This window comes from Lactuca saligna, chromosome 9, assembly GCF_052625555.1.
Source record: "Lactuca saligna cultivar CGN05327 chromosome 9, ASM5262555v1, whole genome shotgun sequence".
NCBI lineage: Eukaryota > Viridiplantae > Streptophyta > Magnoliopsida > Asterales > Asteraceae > Lactuca > Lactuca saligna.
The window spans coordinates 1,671,849-1,684,306 of NC_136425.1; the positions used below are offsets into that span (position 1 = coordinate 1,671,849).

The 12,458-nt window shown below is 31.3% G+C and overlaps 1 protein-coding gene and 1 long non-coding RNA gene across 2 annotated transcripts; one reads left to right on the plus strand and one right to left on the minus strand.

Moving 5' to 3' along the window:
* Window positions 1-639: 639 nt before the first annotated feature.
* On the minus strand, window positions 640-1,721 carry LOC145016846 (uncharacterized). The gene is made up of 2 exons (XR_013666305.1): window positions 1,418-1,721; window positions 640-1,268 (listed from the first exon to the last, which is right to left on the minus strand). It is a non-coding gene; the product is annotated as an uncharacterized LOC145016846 (long non-coding RNA).
* Window positions 1,722-8,263: 6,542 nt separating this feature from the next.
* On the plus strand, window positions 8,264-12,294 carry LOC145017178 (histidine kinase CKI1-like). The gene is made up of 7 exons (XM_078975247.1): window positions 8,264-8,364; window positions 8,495-9,355; window positions 9,441-9,831; window positions 9,934-10,484; window positions 10,565-11,572; window positions 11,699-11,920; window positions 12,007-12,294. Exons 1-6 carry the CDS (start codon window positions 8,311-8,313, stop codon window positions 11,909-11,911), a joined length of 3,078 nt encoding a protein of 1,025 aa, XP_078831373.1. The 5' UTR covers window positions 8,264-8,310; the 3' UTR covers window positions 11,912-11,920; window positions 12,007-12,294.
* The last annotated feature ends 164 nt before the right edge of the window (window positions 12,295-12,458 follow it).

Below are 12,458 nucleotides of genomic sequence, written 5' to 3' on the forward strand. Positions count from 1 at the left end.
TTAATATGTTCATAAGCTTTGATCATAATAGCAATCATTATCTTACATTTCCAAAACACTTCCAACTAAAAGGTTTCAAATGTCACAATTTTCCATTAAAAAATCGAACTGAAGATAAATTTGAAACTAAGAAAATAAATTAATGCGAAGATGTTCATGTCTATGTTGCCTAATTTGGTATAAATGTAAATTTCATTGTTGTTTTCAGCAATTTACTCATAAAAAAAGGTAAATATATTTCTTATATTGGTAATGGCTGTAACAATGCTTAAAAAGTCCCAACCAATATCGACTTTGATTTTTCAAATACCCAAGTATGCTACCTCGCAAATCCAGCTATCATAATACCTTTATGTTGTTTACAAACATAATCAATTATGATTACAGAAAAGTCACTTGGGGAAAACTCAAAAATATCAAGCTTTATGTTTATGTAACCCGTTATGTGATGGTAATGGAAGTTGTATAAATGTATACATACTTAATCATTTATGATTTAAGTAAGTGTATGGAGTTAAATCGAAAATTACAGAAAGAAACTTGAAAACTATTTACATAATCATTTAAGATTATGTAAGTGTATTAGGGAAAACTAACAACCGAATCATTTATAGTCACTAAAAGATTAGGGCAAAAAACTAGAAAACTACACCTTTAATCATTTATTATTACTCAAAAACTAGGGACTCAAACATTCCAAGCATAAACATTCCACTTTCTAGTTACATACATGTAAGGGAAAACCTCGAAAATTAGGGAAAAATTAGCAAGGAAGAAGAAGATGAATCTATTTTGCATGATTGAACAAGTATGGGGATAAAATCGACCAAATCCTCATGATGTACCAAATGAAAATTAAAATTTGTAGATGAATTAAAGTTATTATCCTTGATGTTCTTCATTATCAATTTCCCACTTCAACTGCAACCTGAATCCATGATTTTATATAACCCAGTAAACTATGTTTCTAAAACAAGATAAATGTCTTCCAGCGATAACGTCGAGATGCTAATTCCACTCCCTTCTGGTTGTGAGTGACACTTATGATGATGGTATCAAGATATACAACATATGGAATTACTAGAATCCAAATTAATCAGAGATACTGATTCTCAATTTCTGGCGGTGTGTCGATAAAGATGAAGATCTCACATGAGATATGTTATACAAAATTTTTGGGATTCAAATAAATACCAAATATATTCTGCAAATCACCTCTTCCTCATCAATCTCTTCATCGTTCTCCATTTCCACAGAACCGATTTGATCTTCATTAAAACAGAATCGTTTCAACAAAATTGGCATATGAAAATCAAATCTCATGTATACATAATCAAAAACGTACCATTAGCATTATCCATCTTTTTTCGAAACATGAACTAGAAGAAAAAAATATAAAAAAGAATAATAATCACACCTTCAGACCACCAGGGTCACACTCGGTGTGCAGTCCTAATACCGCCGTAGCATCACCTATATCGCCGCCAACATGCCTCCAACACCGCTACATCACCCTCCTCCTTCTCAATCTCACTCTGAATCCTCGTGTACTCTCTCATTTGTTTTGCTTTTTTAGATGATCATAGAGCACATGGTGCTCTGGTGGTGTGTAGTGGTGTGTAGATGAGGGAGGCGATAAGGCGTTAAATAAACATACCAATAAATTTCAGAATTTACATAAATAGTCCGTCTGATAATAGTATTAGATTTAAATATTTAAATTGTCTAGATTTATTCTTGCGTTTTCAACCTTTTAAGTGTTTTCATTTGATATATATATATATATATATATATATATATATATATATATATATATATATATATATATATATATATATAAGTGGTGCCTATAATAAAATCTATACTCGTCAAAGGTTTTTTTTTAAGTGAAATCAAGAGATGGCTTATTCATGCAATGAGATTGCATAAAAGATTATATAATTAGTAAAAAATAGTATTCTCATGATATTTATCATGGATGAAAAGTGGACGAAACACAAGAAACACTCATATATTATTATGCATGTTTGTGTGTGCTTATTTGTTCTCAATCACGAACACATGTCCAGCGGAGTAACCAAGTTACATTCATTCAATTCCTTCAAACCAAACTAACAAGTTTATTTTAAAGAATTAAAATTTGAAAATAAATAAACAAGATTCATTCAACAGATTGAATCTATTCTAAAAAGTAAGAAAAAGTTGTGATTCTGTTTCTAATTATCAAAGATAATTTACCAAAAACAACGAAACTGAAATAAGCATTCTAATCTTACATGTCATGTCCTTCGTTTATTCAACTTTAAAAGAAATATTCCTACTTACTAAAAAATAATTATTATTTTAAAGAGCATTTCTTTTAAATGAAGAAATATTTTTCTCTATATACATAACTGTTTCAGAATTAACATACATTCGTTACCTAGTTACAGAAATATCCATTCGTATTTGTCTATGTTTTATAATCTGTTTCTCTAATTGAAATCATGTCCTTTTATTTTGATGATTTTTTTCCAAAATAGAAGAGTTATTTTCGTAACTTGTTTTAAGAAAAGGAAACAAGATTTAGTCTTATGTTACTTATCACCAGTTTCTTACCAATTATGTGGATTTTTTACCTCCTAAGTACTAGTAGTATATATAAAATATTGATTGAATGATTTTATTTGTTGACAAACTTTTTGGCCTCCCATTAATAATATTTGCATATGTAATTTCAAAAATTATCTAAAAAACAAAAAACTCATTCTTATTTGATAGTATTTCATATGTAGCCTAACAAAAAAGGAAAGCAAATTGATAACTAACAGATTCCATTGGAAATATTGGAACAATAAAATCAATTATAACAAAATTAGGATTCTAATATTTTAATTCACAATCTTTTGTTAATGGAAAAAAAATTGTTACGAATCACCTCCTTCTAATAAACTACAAAACAAAAATTCTATAAAATTACCAGAAAATTATTCTACTATCAAATCTTTTAACTCAATTCTTAAGAATATACAAAACTCAAGATTAAATCATCACTCTGCTAGAAAAAAATAGTTTCTCACCGGTAAACACTGTCACTGCCGGAGTGCTAATCTCCGTCGACCTTGTCACCAGAAAACACCGACCTACAAATCCGAGAAGAAACCTTTGGTTGTCTGTCTCCGGTGCATTTTCTACAACTCCCTTTTGATGTTGGTGCTCCATTTGTCTACTACGTCGGATCTAAACTTGTAAATCCAAGAAGAAGACGTTGAGCGACCTGCAAATCCTAGGAGAAACCCCGGACAGTCTGTCACCGGTGCGTTTTCTGCAACTCCCTTCTTTTGTCGGTGCTCTCCATCTCTCTACAACGCCGTTCACCAGATCTAGACTTGTAAGTTCCAACTGATCTCTTTTCATGTCTATCGTTCACTCCTTTCTCTCCTTTACGTAGGTTGAAAAAAAAATTGAAAGATTAAGTAGGCTACCATACTTTTAACTTTTTAAGAGTAAATTACAAAAATAGATTAAATGACTAAATTGGGTTTGTGACGTGTACTATACTCATTTATTAAAAATAAAAGTTTTATATCAAGATCTAAACATTAAATATTTTTAATGTCTACTTCATTTTAAAGTTTAACAAAATATATTTTATTATATCTCAATTTTGACAATATTGTTTTATAATATTTCATTACGCTAATTACGTAAAAAAAATCATAATAAACATTTTTAGTGGTAGAAAAAACATACTATTTATTATTATATTCATTTTATAGAGAAAAATATATTTATCTTAAATAATAAATGTTTCATTAATTATAGGGTTGATTTACACATTTAATTTAATATATATATATATATATATATATATATATATATATATATATATATATATATATATATATATATATATAATAGATGTATTAATTAGTAGAATTGATTAAATTTTTTAACAAAAAAATAAAAATACCACATAATAACATGTGTAATTTAAGTAATTCAAAAATCTCACATAATCACATGTGGAAAAAATCTTGAGAAATGACAAGTGGTAAAAACATTTTCATTTATTAGGGTACATACTTAGACCATCTAGAGGTGAGTACGGTGTGGTTCGGTACGATTATTAGCCAAAACTTCACCACTAAAAGCAAATACGGTTAATCTATTTTCAAAACCGCTTGACACAGTTATTTTTGCGGTGCGGTTAGGTGGTTATTTTTGTGGTGCGGTTTTGTTTTTTTTTTTCGGTTATTGACTGCATGAATTTTGTGCGGTTATTTTGTGTGGTTTTTAACTGCAGTTTACATTTCAAACAATTTTAAGAGTTTAACATATTACTTGTAATAATAAAAAAAACTATAATGTATAAGACAATTAACTTAAATTAAAAACAACTAATATCTTAAAAACGTCAAATCACTAGTAATTAACAATAAATATCTTAAAATTGTCAAATTTCACCATTTTCAAAAGTTAAACATAAGAAAAACCCAACATTTTTGTCTTCTAGAATTTTATCATTCTTTCATCCATGAAACTTGTATTATTTTTAATATTTAAATGTCCTTAGGGCATCCACAATGCATTAAACTTAGTAGAGTTTAATGGATTGACACATAATCATTTTACGTACTATACAACTTTACATTAAACTCAATATAGGTCAATGGAATATATATTTAATAGTTAAAAGGTTCCCTTTTCCCATTGAATAGTTCAATGGTCATTGAACTCCATATCCATTGAATGCCAACATGGCATCCCACAATGATAGAATTTAATTCATCGAATGTCAACTAGGTATATTACCTCATTCAACTCTCTCATTAAATAATGCATTGTGGATGCTCTAATAATTAGTAAAAAAATTATATATAATATATGCAGTGTGGTGTGGTTTTTTGGCAGTTTTTGAAAACTAATAACCGCACCACACCACACCGCAAATTTGCAATTTTTGAAAAACAGAAAACCTCACCATTGTTTTTTTTTTTTTTTTTTTTTTTTTGCGATTGTGGTTTATCGGTTACGATTTATGCGGGTTTTGCGATTAATTTTAGTTGTGGTGCGGTTTTTGCTCATCCCCAAGTCCATCTCCAACTCATCTCTATTTTTCTCTCCAAAAATGGAGTAAAAGATGGGGTAAATAGTATTTCATCTTCAACCCTACTCCATTTTTATCTTATTTTATCCCCCAAAAATATATTCCTAGTATAGTTCATTCTTCCAACTTACATAAATTGTCAAATACATTCATTCTACTAATTTAGTTTTAACAAATATATAATCTATATTTTTTTCATTACAATAATATTAAATAAAATAGATTATATTTTTAATACACTTATAAATAATATTATACATACATTTATAAAAATAAATATTATACATGCTTTTGTAAATACTATATCGTATTTCATGATTTTAATATGTATTTAAATTTTTATATGAATTCGATAAATAAAAATAAATTTATGATTATTTAATATAATTTTTATATAACAAAATATTATATTTAAATTAAAATTAGGGTTTATGTCATTTTTGGTCATTTAACTTTTGGTTTTGTGCTCATTTTGTCACTTAACTATATTTAAGTTTTAAAAGGTCATCAAACTTTTCGCTTTGTGCTCATTTAGTCACTTAACTTTTGGTTTGGTCACATTTAGTCACCTAACTTTTAAAATTGTGCTCATTTAGTCACTAAACTTTTAAATTTTTTCAAAAGTTTAATGACTAAATAAGCACAATTTTAAAAGTTAGGTGACTAAATGAGCACAAATTTAAAAGTTAAGTGACCAAACCAAAAGTTAAGTGACTAAATTGATACAAAATCAAAAGTTTGATGACCTTTTAAAACATAAAAAGAGTTAAGTGACCAAATGAGTACAAAACCAAAAGTTAAGTGACCAAAAATGACGTAAACCCTTAAAATTAATAGATAAGATAAATTAGAAATGTATAAAACAGGGATTAAACTCGACAACTAAAACTTCATCCCTATATTTGAAGAAATAAATAGTGTTATTCCATATCCGGGGTTTGAGAAGAAATGAGATAGGTTTTGAGAAGAATGAGAGAGAAAATGAAAGAAAAAAAATAACATTTGAAGGTGGGTTAGAAATGTCCTTAATGGACCTGCCACCTACTTCTCCGGCTAACCCCCTGCCCCTCACCGTCTAAAGCATGATTACTAACCTGATCAAAGAAGAATTTTAAAGATCAAATCTCCAGCTACCTCATTCCACTCTATGATAACTATCAATTCATCTACAAGGCCAATGAAAATCCTTTACTTCCTTCTGCATATATATAGCTTTTGCAGCCTTCTTTTTAGCCAAAGCAAAAACGATATGATCCACGACGTCTTCATTCATATAAACCTCAAAATTAATCATACTATACAACCTGCAATTATATCATATCAATTGTAGCCAACAACCTTTGGCAATGCCTACCTCCACTGGCGTAGACACACAACACCTACCAAAGCTAAAATCCTTCTTAAATGTTCATACTAATTTTTATATAATTATTGATTGTACGTTAATTGCTAGTTTTTTATATTACTTGATCATAGTATTTGTAAATAGTCACTAAGCGTATAATTGCAAATTTTATAAATTGTTTCAATATATAATCGTAAACAGTGGCGGATGCTCTTAGTTTTTGGATTTCTAATACCGATACGTACGGTAATTTAGTAATAAAATAATCAATTAGTAATTGCCCCTCCGTTTTTAAGTTCAGTAGTGTATACGCGGAATTTAGTTATCAAACGATATGCAAGAAACTAAATCACTCATCATCCAAAAGTTTAAAAAATCACTAACAAAATTAAAATTAACCTTCTTTGAAATCAAAGTAAGGAAACTATATAAAAGAAATATCTAATCGAATTTACAATCTTTTAATTCAAATTTTGAAGCTTTGAATTTAAGAAAAAAATAAACCCTATAAAATTATTGCCGCCGACGGAAAAAAAGTTCTCAAACCTAACCAGAAGAAGAACACCGGAATTCTTTCTCTCCTCTCTACCGGTCGTCGGATTGATCTCCTCCTCCATATATTCTCTCTCCTCTCCTAGAAGTCGTCGGATTGATATCCTCTTCCGTATACGCTCTCTACTCTCCGAGAAGTCGTCGGAGTACTCATCACTAAATTCCGCTGTGTGCTCCGCCGGTTACCGCTTTCTCTTCCGTCTCCTCCGCCTGACTAAACGTATGTAGACAATCTGTCTTTTTCTCTCTCTATCTTTCCGTTTCTCAAATACAAATGAAAAATATTGTAAATACCAAAGGGTATTTACAATCAATGCATATAGGGAGATATCAGATATGAAAAAGTTAAGCTGCAAAATACGAAACAATATATTACTTTAATTCCCTATTTATTATTATTGAGAGCAAATAAAAAATCTGATAACAATAAAAATACCACTAAAATGTTTATTTATAATTTATGTATGCAGAGTGAAATAACTACAATCAATAAATATACATTATTTTTGTTTATTTTGCTAGAATGATATCTATGGTTTTAGACAATTTAATATTGTTTTTAAGATAAAAAAAAATTATATGTTAGCTTTTCAAGATTTTAATGTTGTCATTATCATCTTCCTATAGAAAGTAAAAAGCTGTTTGTTAGACTATGTTATTTGTTATTTTATTTTGTTTGTTTGTTAATTATTAGTTAACTTTGCTATATAATATATAGCAACATGAAAAAACAATTTACTAGTGATGTGTTTCTACAAAGAAAACATCTATATACAAAAACATCAAAACCCGCTAAGGATGTTTTTTGGATGAAAATAGTTTTATGGTGTTTTTGATAACCGATATTAAAAATGTTTGTCTTGATATGCTATAGTTTTAAACCGAATTAACTTGTTTATATAGCTATGTTTTAAAGTCTTTGATTACGGCCCCCTTACTTTCAATGTTTGTGTTCCGCTGCTGATCGTAAATTGTTATTCTATTTTGCTATTTTGTTAATTATTAGTAAATTATGTTATGAAAACAAAAAACAAAAAACAAAAAAACAAAACAAAACAAAACAAAAAGAAAAAAACAAAAACAATCTAAAAAGGCTAAAAGTTATATTAATACACTAAAACGAACAATGATAGAATATTTCATATTAACTTTCTTTACATGCCATAACTTTGAACAAAATTAAACTTGTTTATATGCTGTTATTCCAAAGTTTTGGTTTTGACCCCTAGTTAAAACATTATAGAATTCATCTCTCGGATATATTCTTACAGATCTTGGAATTAAGTACGTCATCAAAGTGCCATTTCAATCACCAAAAACTTGCATGAAGCTCAATAAAATGATCACATCAAACCCAATATCTTTCTTCATCCTATTGGTAATTAATTTTCTCTCACAACTCGATATATATATATATATATATATATATATATATATATATATATCGTCTTCAAGATTTCAACTTGGTTATTGTTAACTCACCATTGTCCTAACGAATTTATCTGTAGGCAATAATCAGCCTACTGCTTCCTACCTTAATAATCCCATTTTGGATTTTAAAAATCAAAGCAATTGAAAAAGAAGTTGATTTGATGACGAAGAAATCTCATGAAGAAACATGGTCTGTCATACAACATGCAGCAACCACATTGTTTCCAATGAAATCATCAGCAACCAACTTAGCTAAACTTGCAACCGTTTCTCTGGGTAAAAGTAAAACAGACCTGATCTCATTCTCTCACATAGAATCTCAAGTGTCTCCATTGCTGTTTCAAGCACTGTTAACGATCCCACACCTGTCACAAGTTTCATATATCAGACAAGATGGCTTGCTTTTTGCATTATACTCCAACAACCAACATCATATATTTGCTATTTATTCCAACACTTCGTTTTCTAGAAACGGTTATTCGTGGTACACTCAGCCTATTGATTCGGATACAGGGAAGTTGTATGGAGATGCAGTTGTGTTTCCATCTCAAGTTTTGGCTAACGAAACGTGGTTCCAACAAGCTTTGAATTCTACAAATGGATGTGCTTCAGCTTCATTAGGGAAGTCATTGAATGATGTGAATGATTTGCTTGTCTTGAATACAGCTGGTGTGGATAAAAATGGAGTCATCTCACTTGGCTTTCGTCTCAAATCGTTAATGAATGGCATAAAACCTTCTGGTGGAGGTTTGTACTTGGCTACAAAAGATCATGGTAATGTTGTTGTACATGAACCAGAGGGGAATAAGACGATATCTTTTCAGCTATGGAATAGGAATCATGGTCCGGAATCATATCATGTTGTAACGATTTCAGGAACAAAATATATCTTGTACTATTCTTCCTCCCTTGATGATCACATCATCGGAATGGAGTTGGTATAAAAATGCTCCTTAACATTTTTTTTTATATGCATGTGAATGTGATCTCTTCTTGACATGAATTATGGAATGTTTAATTCAGGTATATGTATTGGCATTACCATATGATGGTATTGGTGGAGCAGAAAGCAGGATGCATAAGAATATACTAGTATTTGGTTTGTTGCTTCTTTCACTGTTGTTTGTGATTGTTGCCACCTCTATCTTCAGTTTTGTGGTGTTAACAGTGAGAGCAGCAAAAAAAGAGATGTGCCTAAAAGCTGCTCTTATAAAACAGAAGGGAGCAACACAAGAAGCAGAAAGAAAGAGCATGAATCAAAGTGTTGCATTTGTTACTGCTAGCCATGATATTCGTGCTTCATTAGCAGGCATTGCTGGATTGTTAGAGATGTCCATCAACGAGGTCGATGATCAACGATCAGAATTAGCTAAAAACTTGAAACTTGTGCAGATATGTTCAGGAGATCTTTATGGTAATTAAGCTCTCAACCATTTCATAACTCATAAGAATGTATGTTTATCATTTGCATATGTTATAATGTGGATTAATCTAATCAGTCATGCAATCTCATCAGGTATACTCAACTCTATTCTTGATACAAGTAAAATAGAAGCTGGGAAGATGGAGCTAGAAGAAAAAGAGTTCGACTTGACAAAAGTAGTTGAGGGTGTGGTTGAGTTGTTCTATCCTGTTGGTCTGAAAAAAGGAGTGGATGTGATTTTGGATGCTTCTTTGACCAAATATTCTCATCATGTAAAAGGGGATGAAGGCAGGCTTAAACAGATATTGTCCAACTTACTCAACAATGCTATCAAATTTACCTCAGAGGGTAATGTGTCTGTCCGCGCTTGGTCCAGGAAGCGTGGATTACGGTATACACATGATGAAGAATCTACAGGAGGAAGAGGAGGATGTCGCTGCTTATTTTTCAACAAAACCGAAGCGCGTATAGATGAATTCCATGATGATCCTAATTCCATGGAATTCGTATTTGAAGTCGACGATACTGGAAAAGGTATTCCCAAAGAGAAACAAGCGTCTATCTTTGAAAACTATGTCCAGGTCAAAGAAACGGGTCCTGAAATTGAAGGCACTGGCTTAGGCCTTGGAATCGTCCAGTCTCTGGTAACATTAATTAAACATTTAACATTCTCGTTCTCATTCTCAAGTAAACAAAAGATCTGATATTGAACAATTAATTGCAGGTACGATTGATGGGCGGAGAGATAAGTATAGTTGACAAGGGAGTGGGCGAAAAGGGCACATGCTTCAGATTCAATGTTGTGTTTAAGGTTTGTGTATCTGATCTCAGTGAAGACGACAAGACTGTGAAAAGCTCTCCTCCTCCTTCTTCTTCTTCTTCTATAGTTGTTCTCTTCATTAGCAGTGATGAAAGGCGAAAAATGGCACAAAAATTTATAGCAGCGCAAGGAATTAAAGTTTTAGCAGTGAAAAGCATAGGACAACTATCAGAAAGTCTCAGGGAGTTTAGACGACAAGAAGAGGAACAGAACAAATCATCATCTGATTTAAGTTTAAGTTTTGGGTATCTCAACTGGCCCACACCGATACCAGCATCAAATGGAGTTGGAGTTCCTTTAAGCGCATTGGTTGGGACTGATGTGTCGCAGACCCCACAAAGGAATAATAATAATAATCAAACTGCATGTCGTCGTGTGCCAAATTTCATATTGCTTGTGATCGATACAACACGGGTTGACTTCAATGAGCTATGCAAAGCAGTTGCTGAATTCAGAAAAAACTCCAAGAATGCATGTTCTAGAATCGTCTGGTTAGGTTCTAAGTGCATTCAACTCCAAGGCCTCGACCAGAAGAAGCTTCCCCCGTCTGACATCATCATACCCATGCCGCTCCATGGCTCACGTCTACACTCGTTGATACATCTTCTTCCAGAATTTGGGGGGAACTTCCCCGCCACACCACCACATGCAAATCATCACCAAATCACAAAACAAGAAGAAGAAACCGAAAGTAGCAGCAACCCTTTAAGAGGGAAAAAAGTGTTGGTGGCAGAAGATGATTCTCTGCAGCAGATGATAGCCAAGAAGATCCTTTTGAAGCTTAGCGTGAGTTTTGAGATGTGCAGAAACGGGAAAGAAGCTTTCACCATGGTCTCCGAAGGGCTAAGTCATCAAACAAATCTCGGAGCTTCACATATTCTGCCCTATGAATATATCTTTATGGATTGTCAGGTATGGAATTTTTTCTCTAAAAAAAATTGGATCTATCGCTTATGATATCAAATGAATATATATATATATATATATATATATATATATATATATATATATATATATATATATATATATAACTTGTAGATGCCGGAGATGGATGGTTGTGAAGCAACAAGACTGATACGAGTTAAGGAGAAAGAATATGGTGTGCACATCCCAATCATTGGATTAACAGCACATGCAGAGGGCCAAGAACTAAACAAGTTTATTGAAGCGGGAATTAACATTAATATATCCAAACCAATAACCGAGCAGAAGATACTAAAAGCGATTCAAGAACTCCACAGAAGAAATTAAATGATTTCGGTACTTAATTGTTTGGGTTTAAGTTTTAACACTGAAAACAAATAATACTCTGACTTGACAGAAGAAAATGATCCTCTATTGTGCAGTGAAATAAATGCAGCTTAGATTTGGCAATTCTCTTTGAAACCAGTTTGGAAATAAACTCTCAAGATTGTGTTGTTCCAATTAGTTGGTGAACCAAACAAAACTTGTCCTGCAACTGCAAGGTGTATTAGAAGAATCAAAATTGGGAAATTCGGCTAGTCTGCAAATTAAAGTATATGCACACCATTTTCAGTTAATTCATGATTCCTGTAGCCTTGTAGGTAGGTATTGGTAGTAGTTATGAGACAAACACTCGTTGTTACATTTGTCTAACCATATATTGTAGGAAAATATAGGGAATGAAAGGATTTTGTTTTCATCTCATCTATCTACTAAAAATATGTGGAGTTTTATTCCACCTATGTTTAACTACGTTTCTGAATGTGCCAAAGTAGCATTATTTGCAACCAAAATTCAATTTAAAATATAACAATAAAAATCGATATATTATTAA

Coding starts and splice junctions, on each gene's coding strand:
- LOC145017178 (XM_078975247.1), top strand. CDS start 8,311: ATGAAGCTCAATAAAATGATCACATCAAACCCAATATCTTTCTTCATC. Junction 8,365..8,494: donor TATCTTTCTTCATCCTATTG/GTAATTAATTTT, acceptor ATTTATCTGTAG/GCAATAATCAGCCTACTGCT. Junction 9,832..9,933: donor ATGTTCAGGAGATCTTTATG/GTAATTAAGCTC, acceptor CAATCTCATCAG/GTATACTCAACTCTATTCTT.